The sequence below is a fragment of the Blennius ocellaris genome (genome assembly GCF_963422515.1).
Source record: "Blennius ocellaris genome assembly, chromosome: 11".
In the NCBI taxonomy this organism is placed as follows: Eukaryota; Metazoa; Chordata; class Actinopteri; order Blenniiformes; family Blenniidae; genus Blennius; species Blennius ocellaris.
Window position 1 is genome coordinate 9,911,695 of NC_137660.1, and position 21,428 is coordinate 9,933,122.

The following is a 21,428-nucleotide window of genomic DNA, read 5'->3' on the forward strand; positions in this document are numbered from 1 at the left end:
CACCGAGTGTCTCTGGGAGAGGTGTATGGTTAGCAAGGCGAGTGTCGGTAGAAGAAGTGTTCTTCACTCTGTGTTTTTCACTGTCGGTTTGGTCTTTGTGGTTATTTGAAATGCCTCGAGAGGCCTGGAGACCATCTCCATTTTCTCTAGCTTTGCCCTTGTGCACCGTTTTCAAGTCTTTCTCAAAATGTTTTGTGTTTGCAGGTGAGGTCCTGAGGCACATGCAGTTTTCTTGGCTGCACAGGCAAATTGGTATAACATAATCCCAGTCAGGCTTTTTGTTCTCTTGCTGTAATCCATTTTGGGAGTTAAGAAGCCCCACAGTCCGAGGGGAGTCCGACACAGATATCTGGTCCAAGCTCTTTGACATAAGTGGCTTAGATTCCACAGCAGTGGTAAATTTAGAGAGGCAAGGCTTGGGGGCAAGTACTGGCTTGGTCCTCCTTGGTGTGCCGGGAGACAGGAGCGAGGGGCCGCCCCTTCTGGGGGTTTTGGGAGATAACCCCGGCCTCTGAAGCTGGGTCAGCTTTGGTTTAGGAGCCAGCGGTGGTTTAGGCGTGCCTGAGAAGAAAAACAGAAAAGATGTTGGGATTTTATTTGTTCTTTCTTCTGAATTAATAGCCTATGATATAGGTCGGAAACCATAAAAAAAAACTATATCTCAAATCTGACATCAACAAAAGAGGAACACTGTAGATATCTACATGGATTATCTGATGCAGGGCCTTCCGCAATCCTAATACATGTCTGGTAATTCTATCTCATGTTTGAGATTATCCGTCTTTCTCCAATATGGACGTCTCATGGTATAACCTGCCTTTCTCCCAGTCAGATGGGATGAGCATGGATTAGAAGATGGGTGGTTGAGTCGAGGTGGAGAGAGCCCAAATGTAAGTTCCCGCGGTTCAATCTGCTTTGTAGCACTGATCCCAAACTGGTGAGAGCTTAATGTAAAACTGCTGTAAAGTACCGACCCACCTCTCTGGGGGGGTTCAAATATCACTGGGCTTTTGTTTGCCACTCCAGCAGCAGCACTGTAATCCCACTAATGGCCACAGTCAACAGGCAAGGAGGAGAAGGGAAGAGGGGGGGCAGATGGGAGATGAAGAGTGAGGGGGGGGGGGGGGGGGGGGGCGGTAGATGGAGGAGGGGGTGAATGGAGTCACGCACACTTACTGGCACATCTGGCTGAACCTGCATCCTAAATATTGTCAGTGGGACATAAAACAGTCAAATGCAGACGTGCTGACAAGAAGGGATGTTGTTTTGTTTTTTTGTTTTTTGTTTTTTTGCATTTACCACACCCACAGTATGGAGATCTGGGTTGAAATATAAAACTAATGCATTTCAATTAATAAACAGGCAGTACTTTTACATATTTCGAGTGTTTTATCCGTTTTTTTTATAGTATTTATAAGCCGATCGGGAACGCTGTATTCAGTCACATTTGTTTATTAATTCCATGACTGTGTAGAGTCATAAACAAGTTTGAATGAGTATATCATGCCTGTCAGAGCCTCTGAGATTATTTGACCTGAATTGATAATGTGTGAAGCTGAAAAGTCAACACCCAGGAACAAGTCGGTCTCTCACCTGGGTTCATTATCGCCTCCCTCCCTCCGCTTCTCTCCTCTTAAATCAGTGCAGCGCGAGCAAACGGTCCACTTTGTCACGCCATCAAAGTCGGTCACCTCTTAAAAATCCACATTTCTCCTTGTGTTTCGAGCGACACTGGCGATCCTGCTGCAAACAAGTCGTTGTAATGCCTGAAGTCACTGCTGCTGCTGCTGCTGCTGCTGCGCTCTGAGCCAAACAGCTTCCTCCTACCGAATGCACGCGCACGCGCACGCACACACTCACGCAAACAAACACTTGTGCAACGTAAAGCACCAAATTGTTGGCCAAATCCACACAAAGTACCTCGATCCTATACGTACAAAAAAATACAAGGTTGCATTAATAATCACAGGTCTAGTTTTGATATAATGTGTTTCATTTTTAACTGGCTTTATTGTTTTTGTTCCCCCGTTTTAGCCATTTTAAACATCTTGTCTGTTTTAGCCTATTTATAGCCACTGTATGTTTCCCAATGGTTAGATCAGTTTGAGCTATACTGGACTTTTTTTTTATTATTTGAATATTTTTCTTTTTTCCTTGGACTTATTTTCCTTGTTTTTTTAAAATCTTTTTACTTTGTTTTTATTTTCCCCATTTCATTTTTCCTTTTCATTCTATCTCTCTATCTTTTCAAAAACCTTTCTTTTTTTCCACCCCCCCCCCTTTTTTTTAAAGTGATGGCTAACTTCGCAGTTTCACCTTATCTGATTTTAGCTCAGAGATCAGCCCATTTCTGAAAAAATCAGTGTGCTATGCCAACAGAATAAAAACAAAAACAAAGGTTTATTTGCATTCCATATTCTGAAAGCTTCGAGGAGCCGCCACAGCGTGGATCAAGAGCCTCATGCGGCTCCAGCACTGCAGGTCGCAGACCCCCCCAGTGAGAGAAAGCCTGTGAATAATAGTTTACTGGTCTAATATATCATCACACAAACTGCAGTCTACTTTTCTTGAGTATGTTTCTTCGGTCAGGCTCTCTGGTACATCCTCACAGTGCAGGAAATTTTCCAGAGTGGCACACACACACACACACACACACACACACACACACACACACACACACACACACAAAACGTACATTTCCACACATGTCATCATCTCTAATATTAACATCACTGGTGTGAGTCAGAGGCCACAGATATGAGTGGAAGCCAGCAGATTTTCAGAAATTGTGTTTTCATAAAAAGGAAGTAAAACTCCAAAATCATTCATCTGCAGCTTTCTTCATTCCATCATAAGGTTGAACAATTAGTCATCTTTAAAATGGACAATTTCACTTCACGGAGGTGTCTGCAGCTTTTATAACTAAATGATCTGTTTCTGCCCTCCTTGCACCAAACTAAATGTCTTTGGACCGACCAGACGTATCTTACCAGCAAAATATATATGACATGGTTAACAAACCTTGACACTTAGTTGTGCCAGTTACATCAAAACAGAAGGTTATTTTACATTTCTAGAGTTAAAGAACCGCAATCACGCATTTTATTTCTCGTTTTTTTTCAGGCTGACAGTGAATACAGTTGAATTATGCTCAATATTTTCCTCAGACTTTTGATTTTGGGAGGATTTACCCTTGTTGAGCTTATCAGGACTGGAATCAGTCCTGAAATTAAACACCTCAAAGTGAAACGGCCTCATATCACTAAACCACAGGTGATGCACTTGAGAGGTGTTTCGCTAGTTGTTTTCACAGTATCAACATTTCCTCTCAAATTTCCTGACAAATATTTGCTTGTTATGGTTCCAACTACACTCAATGAAATCTTTAGATGTGTTTTTTAGTGTATATGTGTGTGTGTGTGTGTGTGTGTGTGTGTGTGTGTGTGTGTGTGTGTGTGTGTGTGTGTGTGTGTGTGTGTGTGTGTGTGTGTGTGTGTGTGTGTGTGTGTGTGTCACACAAATTGTAAATGAAAATAATTTTTTTTATATATATATATATATAGGTCATATATACTGAGCAGATAATGTGTATAGAATGGCATCAGTGCCACAGAAACAAACAAACAAAAAAATTACAATAAAGAACTGTAGTTATATACAACACCTACATTACAATATTGAATGCAGTCATCAGACATACAGTATATTCTCATTCCGGTTCTAATCTAGTAAATGTGCAAATTCAGCATTTATTGCAAGTAAATCTGGAATATGACAAATCATTGAATCATTTCCCATACGACGACTCCGATGATGAATCAGTCGTGACGAGTTGTAAAGACTTGACAACTCATTAGCTGAAGCCAGACGACCTTGTGTCTGTTGGGCAAATTATAGACAATTAACTAATGATTCTAAAATCTGGACTAATTCTTCAGGAAATAATCCTCATCCAGGAGCTGAGCCAATGTGAACTCCTAGAATAAGTCAGATTACCCAGAAAAAAAAGAAGGAGGGGGGATTTAACTTGATTTACAGATCAAGTCGCATACGTTGAAGTCATCATTTCCTTTTCCTCTCAAGCCGTCCCACTGATGTCATCTCTTCTTGTCAGCGTTGGCGAGTTTTGCAGTTGTTTGGTTTCCGGGTAATTCAGGGCTTCACTGCACATAAAAGACGATTCGAGTAGAAATATGAATCAAAACAACTTATCCATGTCTAAAGAATGAAGTAGTGAACGAAAAATGTATTAGGTCAAGGAAGCTTATTAATGGAGATCATTTCAAATCCATAATTCTGCTTTTAAAAGATATTGGGTGTTTTTGTTCCCACATTTTAACCATAGATATTGTTCACTAACTAACTGGTACATAATAAGGATAATCACATCCATGATTGATGTACTGAGAGAGATCAGAGATGTTTATACCTGCACTTGTAGTCTGAAGGGAGAATCAGGCCTAACCTGTAGTTTCCTCGGGTTTTACAGATTTGCTTTTGAAGATCTGAGAAGCTGCTTCTGTGACCCACAAATAGCAGCTTCCCTCTGATGTACATCTGTTGCAGCAACAAAGAAAAAAAACAAATCACATTATCTGAGCGTGTGTGGAAATGGAGGAAAAACAACGAGTTACACAGATTTCCACATCACACAATAAACTTGTCAGTGTTGCAAGAACTGATTTACACAACATTGTTGATTTTTTTTTTCACAATAAGTCAGTAAATAGAGAATGTGTGAGATCAGTGGGTGTCAGACATGAGGCCAAGACTGGCCCTCAAGAGGAACGGTGTGTGTGTGTGTGTGTGTGTGTGTGTGTGTGTGTGTGTGTGTGTGTGTGTGTGTGTGTGTGTGTGTGTGTGTGTGTGTGTGTGTGTGCGTGTGTGTGTGTGTGTGTGTGTGTGTGTGTGTGTGTGTGTGTGTGTGTGTGTGTGTGTGTGTGTGTGTGTGTGTGTAGCGTCCGGCTCAATTATTCCTGCTCTGTCTGACTAAGACCTTTCGGTCTAAACAATCTAAGTACCCTGTCATGTCACATGAGAACAGTCATTTCTCTTTGATTTATGGGCCGTGGGATGGATTTTTTTTTTTTTTACACCACAAGCAAAAATCAGTGGAGCAGCTGTCGTGACTTTGGGCCACAAATTGGAGCCTCCCACTTTGTAATTAAAACGCATCATCCCTCATCTTTTTGACATGATGAACGTTCCGGGCTTTCAAAAATAACCCCCTTTTAGTCAAGCGCCTCGCTCATTCGCTTTCAGGCAAGCAGTGCTTGCTGCCACCCAGTGGGCATTGAACAGAGCTACATGGTGCAGAGCGTGCGGTCTCTGGGGCAGACCTGCAGTGGTTTTGACTCACCAGGATCATCCCAGGAGCTGCGTTGTGTCTCTGCTGCAGCAGGATGTTCTCCTCTTCACAGCCGGACGGGCCTAACGACACCTCGTAGCGCACCAGGCGGAACGAGTCCATCTGGCACTGGACAACAGACATGATATATCGTTAAGGTTTTAGTAATATATTCATAGAGCCTGATGGCAGTGTCAGTAGGATATATATATATATAAAGCACTGCAGTGCTATGCAGTGTGCATAAATATTTGTGAACGTTGTGCAATAATGCATGCACTGCGAATATGAAACATCCAGGTATAAATCAACAGAGTGTCTAACAGAGTGGCTCTGTCAGGATGGACGCCCTTGTTTGTTTGAGACAGCAGTCACACCTGAGAACACGGCGTGGTCCTGTGTCTGTTCCTCCTCTTGTAAAGCTCCTCCAGGGGGTCCCGGCGCGGCGCGGCGTGCTCATTGTCAAGCTGGCGCGGCAGAGTCACGCACACCACGAGCATCTGTTGACTGTGCGGCGGTTGGCCCAGGACGAAGGCGTCGTACTCCAGGTCTGTCACCGACGGCATCAGCGCGGCGCTGCAGCGGCACCTGCTCTTCTCCCGCTGCCCCCGAAAGGCGGCTCTCAGCAAAGCGGGGCACACAGTGAGAGGGACCCGGGGCGCGAATGGCGCCGCCGGACCCGAGGCAAAGACGTGTTCCTGCGGCTCTGGACTGGATGGGAGAATCACTGCCCTGGGCGGTTGTGAATACGGATTCAGAATCCACTGGAAATATTGTGTTAGAGCTTGTGTCTGCTAGGAATGTAAAGGTGCCTCACCCCAGTTTGACGCTGTCATGGATTCGAAGAGATCTGATTCTCGTGACGTGGGGATCTCTCTTGGCTCTGACGTCGGGTGACCTGCAAGTTAACGCACGTCAAAAAGCGAACATTCAATATATCTTAATAATCCAACATGTTGTGACTTCAGAGTGTCGCGGAGCAGAACTTCACACTATTAATAAACAACATGTTTCATTACGAAATCAATCAGATTGACAAGGAGATCATTGATAGGTTGTGACGTTTGCTTCAAAAATAGACAGATCGACTAAAGTGCAGCTTCTGTGTATGAGTCAAGCTTTAAGCACATTTGATCCTGTATTTTCCTTTAAAAAAAAAAAATCAAAATAGTTTTCACACCTACAACTGTTTTCGGCAATCCCAAAATGAAAACAATGCACTGTTGCTAAACGATTAGCATCGGACCAACTCCATTGAATATTCGTAAACATTTGGAGGAGATAAACTACATTTAAAACCGGACGGACGAAAGATAAGGTACTTTTCACAGTCAACAGAGTTTAAAAATGGCACTTTTAAATATCTTTGTTCAGAAGTATTTTTGACACTCGTTCTGTTAATAGGGAGTTTCTTGTGTCGTGTCACGATCACTGTTGCGTCAGTCCTGTAGTCTTTGGATCCACAACAGACATTCTGAATGTTTCCTGCCCCTTATGATCTGACCCACGACGAAGCCTCCCGCAGGTGTCTGACGCTCTGATTCTCACTGAAAACGTCAACGTTCAGCACCTCGGCAGCTTCACCGCAGGATCCTGGAGTCGTCCTACGGGCGCCGACGGGCGTCTCTGAAGCCGCTCGAACCCGTCCTCGTCCTCTCGGGTTAGAATCGGTTCAGCGTCTGTCCGCTTGGGTGGGTTCGGGGAGGGCAGAGCGGCCGACCGTACCTCTCGTCTCAGCCCGGTCCTCCGCGAGGCGTCTGGCACCCGGTCGGGACACTCGATACCTGAAGGAGAGGAGGAGGTCAGTCTGAAAAAATGCACACAGACACCCGAGTGACACGGGTGACCGTGAACAGGATCCTCGCGGAACTGTTCGATAATGTCGAGTTTGCAAGATGGCACGATACTGTTTTTCTTGCGTCGCTGAACTTCTCTAAACTCCGTCAACGGGTCAGATTGGCTGACTTTCACTTGATAGTGAAGTGGATGTTCCCTCCACGTCTTCTCACTCTGAGACCCACGTGGGGGAACATCCACGTCACACTGTGACGTGGATGTTCCCCCACGTGGGTCTCAGAGTGAGAAGGGAATGTTTGCGTCACACGCGATGTCACAATGCCGTGTTCACAAACCGGTGGCCGCGCGATAACAGCCCAGCCAGTCTTCCAGGATGCGCCGCGCTCTCTGCTGAAGCCTCCTCAGCTCCCTGCGCGCCGCCACCTGCCGTACGTACGTCGCCACGCACGCGGGGGATAGATCAGGTTACACGCCGCATTGTGAGGCATCTTTGATACACAGTGAATTATTCATGGCGGCAGTTTGTGGTAGTCAAGCAAAATATCTACAAAAAAAATAAAAACGCACACACACATCATGATGTAATACAGAAATCAATACCAGCGAACCACAACCTGATGAGGGTTGCAAAAAACACTTTGGTTTTTCAGCACGGGAAAGGAAGAAGTCGCCACTGATTCTAGCAGGAAAAGGCACAGATATGCTTCATTTATGCAGGTAAATTGCTGAGTGTGTTTCAAATGTCATCATGTGTCCCCTGCATTACTGTGGGTGTTCAGCAATACATCATGTGGGAGGATATTTAATCTAATCCAAACTGCCCCACTTGCAGTTTTGAGATTTGGTCACGGGAGATCATTTGTTCACGAGTATATCTGAAGCGTCTCTGCCTTGATGTCAGAGACGTGCTTGTATCCACGTCTCGGTATTAACTTGAAGAGATCTCTGCTGTGTTAAAAGTTCTCTTCTTTATTCCTTTCACTGGTCAAACATGAGCTGGACGGCACACACTGCCCCGCAGTCATCGGTGGTACGACGCTACGCATTCAAATTCAACAAGAACTGAAGCTGTTGGACACACAGTGTATAAACATGGTATTCCATAAAACGTACATATTGTACCTTTAAGGCGTCTCCAGCACTTTTGCACAGTTATAAGTATCATAGAAAACCAAATTGATGCAGTAATGACTATTTGAGCACAAACGTATTAGCTACAATTATAAAACTGTGGCATTCAGTTAATTTCTGTATTTCAAGTATATTGGCCATGCAGTTATAAAACGTGTCTTACAGATTTTAGCGATGGACACCACGTGCAGTCTGTAACTCCAGAGGGACATTTCTCCTCTCTCTGTAAACAACACTTGACAATGGAAAGGAGATATTTAAACTAGATATGGTAACTGTTCATGAAGTGACTCGCTTCTTCGTTTATTCACTTGAGTATTGTCCACGCACCATTTCCTCTGGTCGGCTGGTGGCAGAAAGGAAGTGGAGTGGAAGTTGAACACTCTCGCCCTCACGTCTGAAGGTGAGCATGGCCGCCGCACCGCTGAACAACCTCACCGAGATCCCGCCTGACACCTGCAGTACATTCAGTATGAAACCAGCAAAGAGGATTCAGTTCACCGTTTTGCAGTCAGTATAGATTAAGATACATGTAAGATGATTGTGCTTTTTAAAAAATCACAGAATAAAAGCGTATTACAGCTTTAGCTCGAATGCCATACCACATATATATTTTATAACAGACAATTGCTCAAATTGTGAATAATTCAGAATTAATAAGTCACTTGGCTGCTTGAAGTTTCTTGTCTTGTGTTGAATTTGCTCTCAAAACCAGAACAAACAAGATAATAATCCAGGTGCTGGTAGACAGAAGAGGCGACGCTTTCTGTATCTGCACATTGATAGAAATCCCTTCGTGAGTGGAAAAACAAGTCAGGAATGTGGAGCATATTTCCTGTTAGTGAAGGAAAGCCTCGAAACAAAAAGGCTGGGCTGCACCTCCATCAAACGGTGGAGGACAAGGTAAAACAATATTATGACTGGATTCTATCCTTCCATCTTCTTCTAGCACTTTATCTATTGCAGGGTGGGACACTGGAGGTCACAGGAGTGAGACAGTGACTGCAGAAGTTTCCAGAAACATTATTTGAGCTCCGATTCAGCAAAACACAACAAATATCAAACGGGACCTTTTATTGTCGAGTAAAACACACAAACACAAACTTGCTGAGAGTCAGATCAAAAGCTGTGAGACCTTTTAATTAAATCAATGCAGACAAAAACCCAATTTATTTGGGTTTTTTTTTCTAGGTTCTTCACACTGCATTAAGCACGTGCTGGTTAATTACAGTCGACTTGAATAAATTGGTTTGAATTCATCCACATCTACTAATTAACTTTTTGTAGTCTGGTCATTGAATCTTAAATCATATAGTTTGACATATTTTCATATTTCTTATTTACTGCGTGAATGTTGCACTGTCTTGGCAGCACCGTTAATGTTTCTTGTGTGGATACGACGACAATAAAGAATCTACCGATAGATTCGTCTACGTGTTTAGCAAAATCTACCTGTACAACAATCTTGTCTTTCGGCGTGCGATTTGTCTGCCAGCTCCACTCCTTAGTGACATTTCCGCACTGATCGTACATGAATCCACCGTCTGGATTCCACGTCGCTGTGATGGCAGAGCTGGAAACACAGATCAAGAAGAATTACTTTTTTTTTAAATAAGCGAAAGATTTTAACAGCCTTCCCAATAACATCAAGTGTATCATATTTGACACAAGACGTTTTTGAGACCTCTACATCACCAGTGTGACATTTTTACTGCCCTGGAAAAACCTGATTTATGCAATTCCATTGTCCATCGTTGGAAACCCAGCAGAAAAGCCAGCACTGTGACAAATGTGAGGCTTTAATTTGCCTGAACAAGGACAACATTGTTTCCAGAACTACCACCAATGCAAAAATAAAGTTGCTGTAAGCCACAAAGTGAAAAGTTCCTCTTCTGCCATTTGTACTTCCTGCATCGTAGTGTCAAAAGTCAAAGTGTATGACATTCGGGAAGTTTGAAGTGTTTGTCTGTTTGTCTAAGATGAACAAACTGAGGACTAAATTGTGCAAAAATGCAAGAGGCGACAAATACAACGCAATTCAAAACTCTTATATTACTTCATGGTCAAGAGAAGGTGAACTGATGAAAATGTCCAAAACATTTGACCAAGTCCAGTCGATCTGATTCTACATGTTTGGATTGCTCTGAGACGAGGAACATACTGGACTGTCTGAAGATCACTTCAGGTGGGTGAGAGCACTTTTCACACTGCTGAAGCCGTTGGAAAACATGCGACACACCACTTCCCCTGAACTCACTTGAGAGGGTGAGTGACGGCGCCGTGTCCAAACGCCGTGACCGTGGCCAGTACGGCGGGACACTTGCCGTCGGCGAACACGTTGGTATAGAAGCCTCCTCGGGGCAGAGTGGAGCGGCTCTGGCACACCGCCACACAGCCAGACGGGTAGCTGACAGGGCACGTTAAAGGTCAAGAGATCAAGAGGTCAATAGGTCATCGATGAAGAAAAGGCGACGAGAGGAGGATACTAAATGAACGAGGAGCCGTCGTCGGTCCTGTAGTGCAGTTTCGGCAGGCCTGGACTCGGCTGCTCCACTTCTGGTATCTGCGGCATCCCGTCGAGTAAAGTGGCTGGCTGGACCGTTCTACTCCCGTCTTTCGGTTTCGCCTTCGAGTCGCCGTAGTGACGAAGGATGAGTGACGTGTTCAGGTCCTGCTCAGCTGTTTGCAGCTTTCTGTGTCAAGACAATGTGTTTTAAAAAACAAATATCAATCTATCGGATGCCTTGCATTGGAGAGAAAACCTTTCTGTTATAAACCAGAAATCAAAATGTTTGATACATCAACTCAAAAGGGTTTGTACACAATGTGATGCAAATGCACTAGTAAGTGATATTTCAGTCAGCGGGTATCCAGAGGTTAATGACGCACCCCGGACTCCTCGCCGCCTGCAGTCGCTCCACCACCGACTGGCACAGACGGATCCTTTGAGGCTCGTCAGAGAAAGGCTGCCGTGGCTGAACGATCCAACCTGGACACAAATCACATCCCGCTGAGGCAGCACAGGCGCAGGCAGACGAGACAGTCATTAAACACGACGCCGCGGCTTCATACTTGAACCTGCGCAGATGCCGGCCGACAGGGAGAAACATGCTCTCGAGCTGCGAGCTGGTCGAGAGAAACGAGATCAGACGTCGTCATTACTGGACCTGGGCTCATATCAGTGTCAAATTAAATGTTTTGAGGACAGTCCTGGTTACAAATACGTCACTGCCAATGAGCCTCACGATGCAACTCAATAAGCCCGCGAGCCGACAACAGACAGGAGTACCTCTGTACCTCACCACCTCGTACAGTCGGGTAAACTGATCCGCTCACTTCCACACAGCTCGCAAGTAAAGCTGCCCTCCAGTTCAAACACGACATACTCCTGACATACTACCTGATGGGTATCGATAATCATTAATTTAACAGTTATCGACTACACCAGTAATAACGTGATCATTGTAAATCTTTTTTTCTGCTGTAACTGCTTTAATCCTTCAAGCATTCATATTTGCAACATGGCAGATTAAAGCACAACAGACACACAGTGCCGTTCTAATACTTGTATAAATGGAGACAAATGTGGGCCTTCATTAACTTCTTACTTTACAATAATCCACTCATATCAGGTCTGACATACTGATTTCAATAAAAAGGAGACATTCTGAATTAAAATATATAAAAGTGGAATTCATTAGACCATACTAAACTAATCAAAGGGATTTTGTGTGTGTGTGTGTGTGTGTGAGTGTGTGTGTGTGTGTGTGTGTGTGTGTGTGAGTGTGAGTGTGTGTGTGTGTGTGTGTGTGTGTGTGTGTGTGTGTGTGTGTGTGTGTGTGTGTGGGTGGGGGGGGGGGTGCATTAGTTTACGTTTTATTGATTTTTTGTATCTACATGGTTTCAATGTGTTTTAATACCGATTCATGTGCAGGTTTACAGAAAGTACAACATCCCTCATTCAGGTATGGTTTCCTATGACATGACATGACATGCCATACTAAGTTCCCCCCCCCCCCAGCATTGTTGGCTTTCCATAAAAATACAATCCAATATTACCTTTACTTCTGATGAAGTTTTTTTTCCTCTTTCCCACCCTCGGGTTTGGTTCCAGCAGCGTTCTTCTCTCTGAGGAAACAACCTTTCCCTCAGCAGATGAGTTCCCCTCTGTGGTTTCCTCCTTGCCGCCTGCAGGTACTTCACAAAACGTCTGGTTGGACTTCCGGCAGGCTCTACGCTGGACCGGCTTCTCCACCGACTCCCAACTTTTGGCGAGCACCGCCCCTGCAGTGAGCTCATGCCAGGAGTAGTTCAAAATATTTACAATCCCTCGTGGGATGCACCTCTTCTCAGGCCAATTATGTTGTGAAAGTAAATGAGCCAGTTGGTTTAATATGTGAGGTGCTGCTCGCCTGTACGCGTCCAGCAGATCAGGGTCTTGTGGCTTCAGTGTGCCACCGACAGCAGAGCAGGTATCAGGTTTGCCTTCCTCATAGAGTTCACCCGAGCGCTCCCCTTTGTTTCGCTCATCACTTTCACCTCGTCCTTTATCCTCTTCTTGACTGCTTGGAGGGGGAAAAACAAATACAGACACAGATACAGACGTGCAGCAGAAACAAAACCACCAACAATGCACCGGTTACCTTTGCAGTGTGCTTCCCGGCTGCAGCTTTCCGTTCGCCACATTAAACAGTAAAACATTGCTTCTTGTCCATTTTAGTCGTCTGGTCGGCTGCAAAGAGGTGAATAAACGTTGTTTGTGTCCATTGCTGTGTGTTCCCAACAGACCATATTGCGTAGTACTGTGTAATGCACTCAGATAAACAGACTCATTGATTTTTAACTAATTTTCAAAAGTGATCCTGTTTACTTGCAACAATTTATGCTATAGATGCTACCAATAGCTATTATCAGGGTGTCCTGTTCCCTCTATGTACCCCCATTCTGCTCATTTATTTACACCAAAATCCAAGTAGATCTAAGTAAAGCAGAGTGATCACCTCATTGATCAGGCACATTGTGTCTCCCCAATCCCCACTTTAACAGCTGCTGATGTCTAAACACAATAAAGAGAGTACATTTTCTTGTGCTATCTTTTAATTTGAATTGCTGCACACTTTGATAACTACTGCTCCATACTCACACTTACTCGTCTTCCCGTTAGCTCCATACTATGTAGTAAACTTTGGTTTAAATTTCAAATGTTTAATGGGTAAACCACAGCCAATACATGATATTATATATCATCTCACAAAGTGGCTTCTCTTGGTAAATACACTTTTTTGGGGGGTAAAAAAAAAGTGTTTTACTGCAGTCAGCGAAATAAATTCGCAACCTACCTGGTCAAAGAAATACAATGGACCACTCCTGAGCTCCGTGCGTAAACTTGAAGAAGTCATTGCGTCAATTTCTGTGCAAAAAAAAAAGAGCAGGAAAAAAAATCGATTTTACGTCTTTGCGTCAAATATCACACAACCTGAAGTGATGTACTTCAAATAATCGTTTCACTTGTGTGGATGTCTCTCTCTCTTTCTCTATCGAACCCTGGGCCGAGATGCGTAGACGCATGTTCGAGGCCGCACACTTCCCGTTACGCACCACTAATGATCTAATGATCCACTCCCGACAGACGATCTGCGACGATACAAACAACAAAACATCCCTCACAGTAACAGATAAGGTGTCGGCAGTGTGGATACTTAAGAAGAAGAAGGCGCCGGGCTCAGACCGAGGAGCTGCAGTCAGGTGCGCAATGGCAGGTAACGTGAGCCTCGTCAAGCGGCGCGTCCACAAGCACAGTGCGGCTTTTTTTTAAAGGGCACACATCAGGACAGCGTGCCCCCTTTTGCTGAAGCATTTCCGATTTCAACCTGATTCAAAGGTATTGTGTTGCTTTTCTGTAACAGTTTGTCCTTTAAGACAAAACCACAAAAAAAAAAGACATAAAAAAAATAAAACTTTCTCTGCTGATGGATGAAAGTTGTTTGCTGCTTGGATAAGAGGAGGGATCGTCTTCCTCTCTCCGGGTCAAGTTGTTGCACACAGAATTCGTCTGACAGCTCATTATTGGCTCAGCTGCCTCTGGCACACTTTTGCGCTTTGGCCACTGGAGGCTCCCAGCAGCTTTATGCGTCAGACTCACTTCATCTCTGAGCCGCTGATCATGGCGGAGCTGCAGCTCCGGCTTGAAGCGGAGCCCCAACTTCTCAATGGGGACGACTTGAACGAGGAGAAGGAGGACGCGGACGCATCGGAATCGGCCAAGAAAAGGAGAAGAAAGAAGAAGAGGAATAAGACCACAGCGACAGGTGAGAGGCATCACTTTGCGGTGGCTGAATGCGCCAATTTTTTTATTTGTATTTGTATTTGTATTTTTTTTTTTTTTGGGGGGGGGGGGGGGGGGGGGGGGGGGCAAACCCCCTGTATCACCACTCGGATGTGGAGCATCAGAGTTTTCAACCTGTCTGAGAGAGAGGGATTCCTGTCCAGCTGTCCCAACTCTGGAGCTGCAGGAGCTCATCTGGAGACGGGACAGTCTCTGGAAGAAGAGAGAGAAAAAAAAAGAAAAAGAAAATTGAACGCCAAAACTGATTGAAAGCTGTCACGTGGAAATATGGCTGGAATAAAATGTAATTTTACTCCAGATTAATATGTTTTATCCCATAAATCCCTCTAAGCTGCATGAAATTATGCAACATCCCACAGTTTGAGTGCAGGGCAATAAGATGACAACCGCACTGATGGAAGAAAAAAAAAAACAACATGTTGATAATTGCAGCAGTGCCACTTCAAATCCAAAAAAGAGCTCCAGTTGGAGCTCAGCCGAAGTCAAGTGTGGTCCATGCAGCGCTGCATCTGAAGGGCTAAATGTCACAATGCTGCAAGGCAGGCTCCTTTGTGCCCTTGAGGATATTGACTTCAAAGGTATTGGTAGAAATTATTCACAGAGCCTGCCAAGTTCAGTTCCTAGTGGATTGCACTTTCTTCAAATGATTCTGAACCACAAATAATTTACTCACTCCATCTCCATCTCCTTGTGTGTGTGTGTGTGTGTGTGTGTGTGTGTGTGTGTGTGTGTGTGTGTGTGTGTGTGTGTGTGTGTGTGTGTGTGTGTGTGTGTGTGTGTGTGTGTGTGTGTGTTCTCCTGCACATGCATGCACAACAGTGTGTGACTTTGCAGCAGGGACGAATGAAGCTGAAGGGGACGGAGAGGCCGGAGGTGTTTCTGATGTGACAAAACAGTTGGAGCAGCAAATGTTGGAGGACAAAGAGAAGGTTGACGATGGAGACGAAGGTATCTTCTCACCAGTTTGAAAGTGCCCCAAAAAAACCAAAAAAAAAATGTGCAGCGTGTGAACTTCAGCTTTCCATATCTGCAGTGTAGTGTTTGATTTTCGATGCACCCTGGGAATTGTGCCCAAGTGCCCATCGATACCTCTCACTTTACACGCTGAGTTGAAACTGACTGTGCTCTCAACAGATGGGGACGAGGGAGAGAACTCTGCTGGGAAAAAGAAGAAGAAGAAAAAGAAGAAGAAAGGATGTAATTATTTTTTTCTCTCATTGCTGATAAGTGCATCTTTCCACTCTGAGCTGAGTTTTTTTCCTACAGTTTAAACTCCGTTATTGATCTGAATTGAAACCACTGTTGCGCGTCAGAGATTATATCGGTGTAGATTTGATGGCGCTCAAAGAAGCAAACATGTTCTCATCCCGGCGACTCTGTTGAGGAGGCTTCTGATCGTCAGATAAACACAGACGCAGCACAAACGCCGTTTGACTTGGTTCATTTGCATCATTAGCGTTGCATGATGCAGGAATGACCCCGGTGATGGAGGACAAAACTGGACGGCATGCAACACAGGACACAAATACTAACAGCTCCTTTAAACACGTATGCAGGGAAGTAGTGGATTACTACCTGATGCAACTTTGCGGATTTGAGCCATGAGTCGGGAATGGTTTCATCACAATCCGTTTGGCTTTTTTTCTTTTAAAGCTAAGTTAAAATGTCAATGTCACGAGCACAGGCAGGATAACTTCTCTTTTTTTTTCTTTCCTCTGCTTCCTCTTTTCCTTATCTGGGCCACAGTGAAGGGACAGACTGACCCTCCCTCAGTCCCGATTTGCGAGCTCTATCCCAATGGAGACTTTCCAAAGGGAGAGGAGTGTGAATATCCCCCATCGAAAGACGGGTGTGTGACCTCCACATTGTCCCCCCGACACTCGTGCCAGTCGTCGTCCACCCCTTTATTTCCCATGTGTGCATGTTTGTTGAGAAATGAGTATAGATGTCAGATGCTTTTACCTATTTCTGTTCACAATGAGACAATAACGGTTGCCTCGTCTCTTTGGGTCTGCGCTACTTCCTCCCGACTCCCCCAGGCGCAGTGCGGCATGGCGGACCAGTAGCGACGAGAAGCGGGCGCTGGACATGGCCAACGAGGAGATGTGGAGCGACTTCAGGCAGGCGGCCGAGGCCCACCGGCAGGTCCGCTCCTACGTGAGGAGCTGGATCAAACCGGGGATGACCATGATCGACATCTGGTGAGAAACGCCACAACGTTCACTTGATTCTTGATCATATTAACGTCACGTCTTCCGCGAAAGAGTTTTTCCTGAGAAGGAAAAGCTGCATTGTGGCTCCAGGCTCCTCTGGATGTGTCTTTTTCCCTCCTCCTCCTCCTCTGACGGGCCGTTGTTCTTGTCGTCCCTTGTTTGTGGCAGTGAGAAGCTGGAGGACTGTTCCAGGAGGCTCATCAAAGAGAACGGCCTGAAGGCAGGCCTGGCCTTCCCCACCGGCTGCTCCATCAACCACTGCGCCGCCCACTACACCCCGAACGCAGGAGACCCCACGGTGCTGCGCTACGACGACGTCTGCAAAATAGACTTTGGAACACACATCAATGGTGAGAACCTGATAGCCTTTAACGAGTCTCTGGTCATTGCTGTGTTGAATTTTGCGTCAGTCACAGTAAAACAAAGATAGAATAACGTTAATTAAAATAACGTGATCATCTCACTGGCCTGGATAAACTGTCCTTACAAGTTAATTAGCTTCAGCTTTTTTTATATATATATATATATATATATATATATATATATATATATATATATATATATATATATATATATGTGTGTATATATATATATATATATATATATATATATATATATATATATATATATATATATATATATATATATATTAATACATTCCTCCAAAAATAATTACCTTCGAGGAGCTGTGATGGAAAGCCAAACTGTTTGCACTTGCAGGTCGGATAATAGACTGTGCCTTCACCGTCACTTTCAATCCAAAGTATGACAGACTGCTGGAGGCCGTGAGAGACGCAACAAACACTGGCATCAGGGTAAGGCCATCCCTCATCCTGCGCGCCGTGTGTCTCTGCACGCGTTGCTCTCGTTTACGTCAAGAAGCGAGGGCCGTCGCTGCAGCGTCAAGACCTTTATTGTTAGGAATTGAATGTTGAGTTGGTCAGTTGTCCATTTTGTTTGATTTCCAAACGACACTGCCCAATAGAAAAACCTAAACTTTTCTCCGTGGCAGTTTGCTGGAATTGACGTGCGCCTGTGTGATGTCGGCGAAACCATTCAGGAGGTCATGGAATCCTATGAAGTGGAGATAGATGGCAAAACTTACCAAGGTAGAAGGAAGCCATACTAGAGCTTATCTTCACGTTCAACCGCCCCTTCCTGTGTCTTAAATCTCTTTGTTGCATTTGTTTCACAGTGAAACCAATCAGGAACTTGAATGGACACTCAATTGGACCTTACAGGATACACTCGGGGAAGACGGTCCCTATTGTGAAAGGCGGAGAAGCCACCAGGATGGAGGTTTGTAGACCCTTCAGTACAGTTCGGTCAGTTCGGTCTGTCACTGACTGGCGCAAGGAGCAACTCTGCAACTTCTTCCTGCTTGCGAGTCTGAAATTAAACCTTTTTTCAGCTCTTTGACCCTGCATATAAATAAGCCCTTTTTAATTCTTTAGTGTAATTGGAAGAACGTGTGGCTGGTTAGGGTTACGACCGGGTGCAGAAAAGTGTTCCACTTCGCCGCTCTGACAGCTTCCTAGTCGCCCTCGTCAGCACTTTAATTACACCTTTAATGGAATTACCAACCGCATCGAGCAGCAACACGTGTTCAAACTCCAGCCCCGCGTTTCACTGGAGAAACGCTGAATTATGGGCGTCCGGGGTTCATTAACAGGCCGCTGTTTTAACAAGAAGAAACATGGCTTTTGCGCAATCTGACAGCGGGGTCCAAGCCTCGCTCACACTCGAGCAGCTGCAGCACGTGACTGGATTTGGACAGAACTGTGCATTTTAATTGGCAAGTTGCTGCATCGAGCCTTTTACCTGATGGTTGGTTCCAGGAGAGTGGGTGGGGGTGGGGGTGGGGGTGGGGGCGGGGGTGGGGGGGGGGTCGATGCTGATGTGGCAGCTTTGCACATTGTATTTTTAGCCGAGGTGTGTTGGTGTAACAGGGCCATTACCCGTGCGCGGCCGGAGTGGCAGCTGGGCGTGCCACGGGGGCCGCGAGCACTCTGACTGATTATCGGCGCCGCGGCAGAGGGCGTCGCTGCGTTATCAGCTAGTACCACAGGGACTCTGACAATAACCGCGTGCTGATAGAGACACGAAATGCCAATGAAACCCCGTGAGATGTTGCTCTCGAAAAGGACGTGTGAGCAGCTGACAACTTGAGCTTTTTTTTTTTTGTTGTTAAATTCACCGTCAATCCACGATACTGCTGCTGTGCATATCATTGCGTCTCATTATAAAATACATTCCGGGCTATTCTACATTCCATGCCAGGAGCCAATAAGTGTTTGTCTCATTTTTTTTTTTTTTTATGACTTTCAGGAAGGTGAAGCTTACGCAATTGAGACATTTGGCAGCACTGGAAGAGGTGCAGTCCACGACGACATGGAGTGCTCACATTACATGAAGAACTTCAATGTTGGACATGTGCCAATAAGGTTGTTACTTCCATCCCAGTCCCATATGTAATCCTTTTTACTACTATTACTATTTGACGGCCAAAAGTCGAAGAAGTGTGTCAGCACCAGTAAACATGACCGGGCAGAAGAGTTCACCAATCTGCCATCTACTACATTTCTACAATTTCAAATTATATAAATTGTTTCCGAAATGAAGTTTATTATATAAAGTTCTACAGCACTACAGTTTGCGTTCAGTACCTATATACCAGTATTAGCTAATTGAAGCTGCTGAAACTTATTAACAATGAACAAAGACGATCATTCTAAACTATAAATGACTTTTATTTAGGTTGTGAGTTGATTCACACAAATGTGAATATCAACCAGCCAGTTTATGTAATTGTCTTCATAACCTTTTTTTTAATCATGTAGCGTAAAAAGCACAACTCTGAGTCCTGGAGTCAAACCTACAATCCATCATCAGATACAAAAAAAAGACATCAATTGTATTTGTTTGAGGAACCAGCAATGGTGATTAACTAAAACGTAGCTTTCGTGGATATGACGGGAAATTGTATCAGCAGATTAGCTTGCATACCGTTGACACGTTTGTCTCATTTCTCATTATCATGCCTGTGTTCCCTGTACCACAGACTTCCAAGGGCTAAACATCTGCTCAACGTGATCAATGAGAACTTCGGCACGCTGGCGTTCTGCCGCCGCTGGCTGGACCGCCTGGGCGAGAGCAAGTACCTGATGGCGCTGAAGAATCTGTGTGACCTTGGCATCATAGACCCGTACCCGCCGCTCTGCGACATCAAGGGCAGCTACACCGCCCAGTACGAGCACACCATCCTACTCAGGCCGACCTGCAAGGAGGTAGTGAGCCGGGGAGACGACTATTAAGTATGCGCCGTCGTCCCCAAGCGAGCCGGGAGGAGCATGGCCGCCCAGAGACACTGAATCTCCTCAGACTGAGAGCAATTATGCAATATTTCAATACATTTTCACTGCTTGAAATCCCTTTAGGTAATTGTTTTAGCAAAAAGACTCGTGTCATGGCAGTAGTCATGTTTTCTTTAAAGGATCAAGCCAATAGACAAAGGGCATATCTTTAAAAACAAAAAAGAAGAAGTAGTGGTGTCTTTTAAGTTCTACTTTAATGTACTGCTTTTAGGGGAAATATGAAGAAATTTATGCAAAAAAAAAACAACTGTGCAAAAAAGATTTAGAAGGGCATTTTGTCTAAATATGCTATGCTTATAAATGCCTTGTTAAGACCACGTGAAGGTAAAAAAAAAACTGCTGTGAAATATTTATATTTCTATATTTATTTGCTTTATTTTAATTTGAAGCCGTTTTATAAGAAATAAATTGTAATAATTCTTGCACTCAATGCCGTGTCTGTTTTCGTAAAGGTCAACAAATGCCTACATTTACTGACTGACACTCATTTGTCATTTGATAGTTTCTGCTGCAGCATTGCAACAATTAAAAAATAAAAAATAAAAAAGGGGAATCTCCTTTGGGAATCACTTAAAAAAATTACATTTAAAGAAAAAAATAAACTTTTCCTGTTTATTTGACCTTCTTTCACAAGGTGGACCTAATAAGTGAAAATAAATGTATGAGCACATCACAGTGCATTTCTCTTTTTTAACCAAGTGAGGGCGATACTAAAACATGGGTTAATAATCAGTCAGTGAAGATGTTGCAGTAAGACACAGCAGGCTATTCATAGCTCTGCGCCTCAGCATAATGTGACCATGGAGTGAAATGGACTTTTCCCAGAAGTATTAAGAATGAGCACGCTAATGTGCATTTTATGCAGTTTGGATGGGAAAAAAAACCAACAAAAAAAACAAACAGGACGCGCAGGAATAGTGTCACAAATATCTCACTGACAGCTGAGTGTGTTCACATACCCTAAATTACCACTTTGTCCTCTGCCCTGGATTCTCCAGCCCATTTTCTCTTATTTTGGTCAAGTCTTTGGGACAAGGACGTCGACAGTGATGCCACGGCTGAGGAATGCATCATGTCTCCTCGCACAGTTCGTCCTGCTCCTTGGAGACAGCAGAGCGCAGGGGGGGGGGGGGTTATTCTTAACCGGGCCTGGCTCACGGACGGCCTGTGGACTCTGGATCTGATACACTGTGATGTCAATTAATACCAAGGCTTTTAAT

The 21,428-nt window shown here is 44.5% G+C and overlaps 2 protein-coding genes across 4 annotated transcripts; one reads left to right on the forward strand and one right to left on the reverse strand.

Moving 5' to 3' along the window:
• Positions 1 to 3,580: 3,580 nt before the first annotated feature.
• Positions 3,581 to 15,632, reverse strand: LOC308135998 (uncharacterized protein C3orf20-like). Of its 3 annotated transcripts, XM_080504184.1 has the most exons (20): positions 15,582 to 15,632; positions 14,736 to 14,813; positions 14,418 to 14,494; positions 13,615 to 13,685; positions 12,919 to 13,007; positions 12,335 to 12,840; positions 11,348 to 11,401; positions 11,165 to 11,264; positions 10,762 to 10,968; positions 10,533 to 10,682; positions 9,728 to 9,848; positions 8,606 to 8,731; positions 8,439 to 8,510; positions 7,480 to 7,567; positions 6,918 to 7,131; positions 6,165 to 6,245; positions 5,725 to 6,079; positions 5,360 to 5,476; positions 4,430 to 4,557; positions 3,581 to 4,163 (listed from the first exon to the last, which is right to left on the reverse strand). In XM_080504184.1, exons 4-20 carry the CDS (start codon positions 13,672 to 13,674, stop codon positions 4,079 to 4,081), a joined length of 2,553 nt encoding a protein of 850 aa, XP_080360310.1. In that variant the 5' UTR covers positions 13,675 to 13,685; positions 14,418 to 14,494; positions 14,736 to 14,813; positions 15,582 to 15,632; the 3' UTR covers positions 3,581 to 4,078. The 3 variants fall into 3 exon arrangements, with proteins under 3 accessions (XP_080360310.1, XP_080360309.1, XP_080360311.1); XM_080504183.1 differs by lacking the exons at positions 14,418 to 14,494; positions 14,736 to 14,813; positions 15,582 to 15,632 and adding an exon at positions 13,784 to 13,897; XM_080504185.1 differs by lacking the exons at positions 8,439 to 8,510; positions 14,418 to 14,494; positions 14,736 to 14,813; positions 15,582 to 15,632 and adding an exon at positions 13,784 to 13,897.
• LOC308135999 (methionine aminopeptidase 2-like) lies at positions 14,421 to 20,595 on the forward strand. Its single transcript, XM_080504186.1, has 11 exons — positions 14,421 to 14,583; positions 15,441 to 15,569; positions 15,756 to 15,818; positions 16,368 to 16,470; positions 16,661 to 16,822; positions 17,003 to 17,184; positions 17,555 to 17,649; positions 17,847 to 17,943; positions 18,030 to 18,133; positions 19,163 to 19,278; positions 19,896 to 20,595. The coding sequence occupies exons 1-11, from the start codon at positions 14,439 to 14,441 to the stop codon at positions 20,146 to 20,148; spliced, it is 1,449 nt and encodes a 482-aa protein (XP_080360312.1). The 5' UTR covers positions 14,421 to 14,438; the 3' UTR covers positions 20,149 to 20,595.
• The last annotated feature ends 833 nt before the right edge of the window (positions 20,596 to 21,428 follow it).

Bases quoted from the DNA above. Each gene is read 5' to 3' on its own strand.
- LOC308135998 (XM_080504184.1), bottom strand. From the start codon at position 13,674: ATGACTTCTTCAAGTTTACGCACGGAGCTCAGGAGTGGTCCATTGTAT. The intron at 7,568-8,438 runs GTAAGACACGTT...TACGTACGGCAG, and splicing joins GGTGTCCATCGCTAAAATCT to GTGGCGGCGCGCAGGGAGCT. The intron at 4,558-5,359 runs GTGAGTCAAAAC...TTGCTGCAACAG, and splicing joins CAGCTCCTGGGATGATCCTG to ATGTACATCAGAGGGAAGCT.
- LOC308135999 (XM_080504186.1), top strand. From the start codon at position 14,439: ATGGCGGAGCTGCAGCTCCGGCTTGAAGCGGAGCCCCAACTTCTCAAT. The intron at 17,650-17,846 runs GTAAGGCCATCC...TCTCCGTGGCAG, and splicing joins CAACAAACACTGGCATCAGG to TTTGCTGGAATTGACGTGCG. The intron at 18,134-19,162 runs GTTTGTAGACCC...TATGACTTTCAG, and splicing joins GAGAAGCCACCAGGATGGAG to GAAGGTGAAGCTTACGCAAT.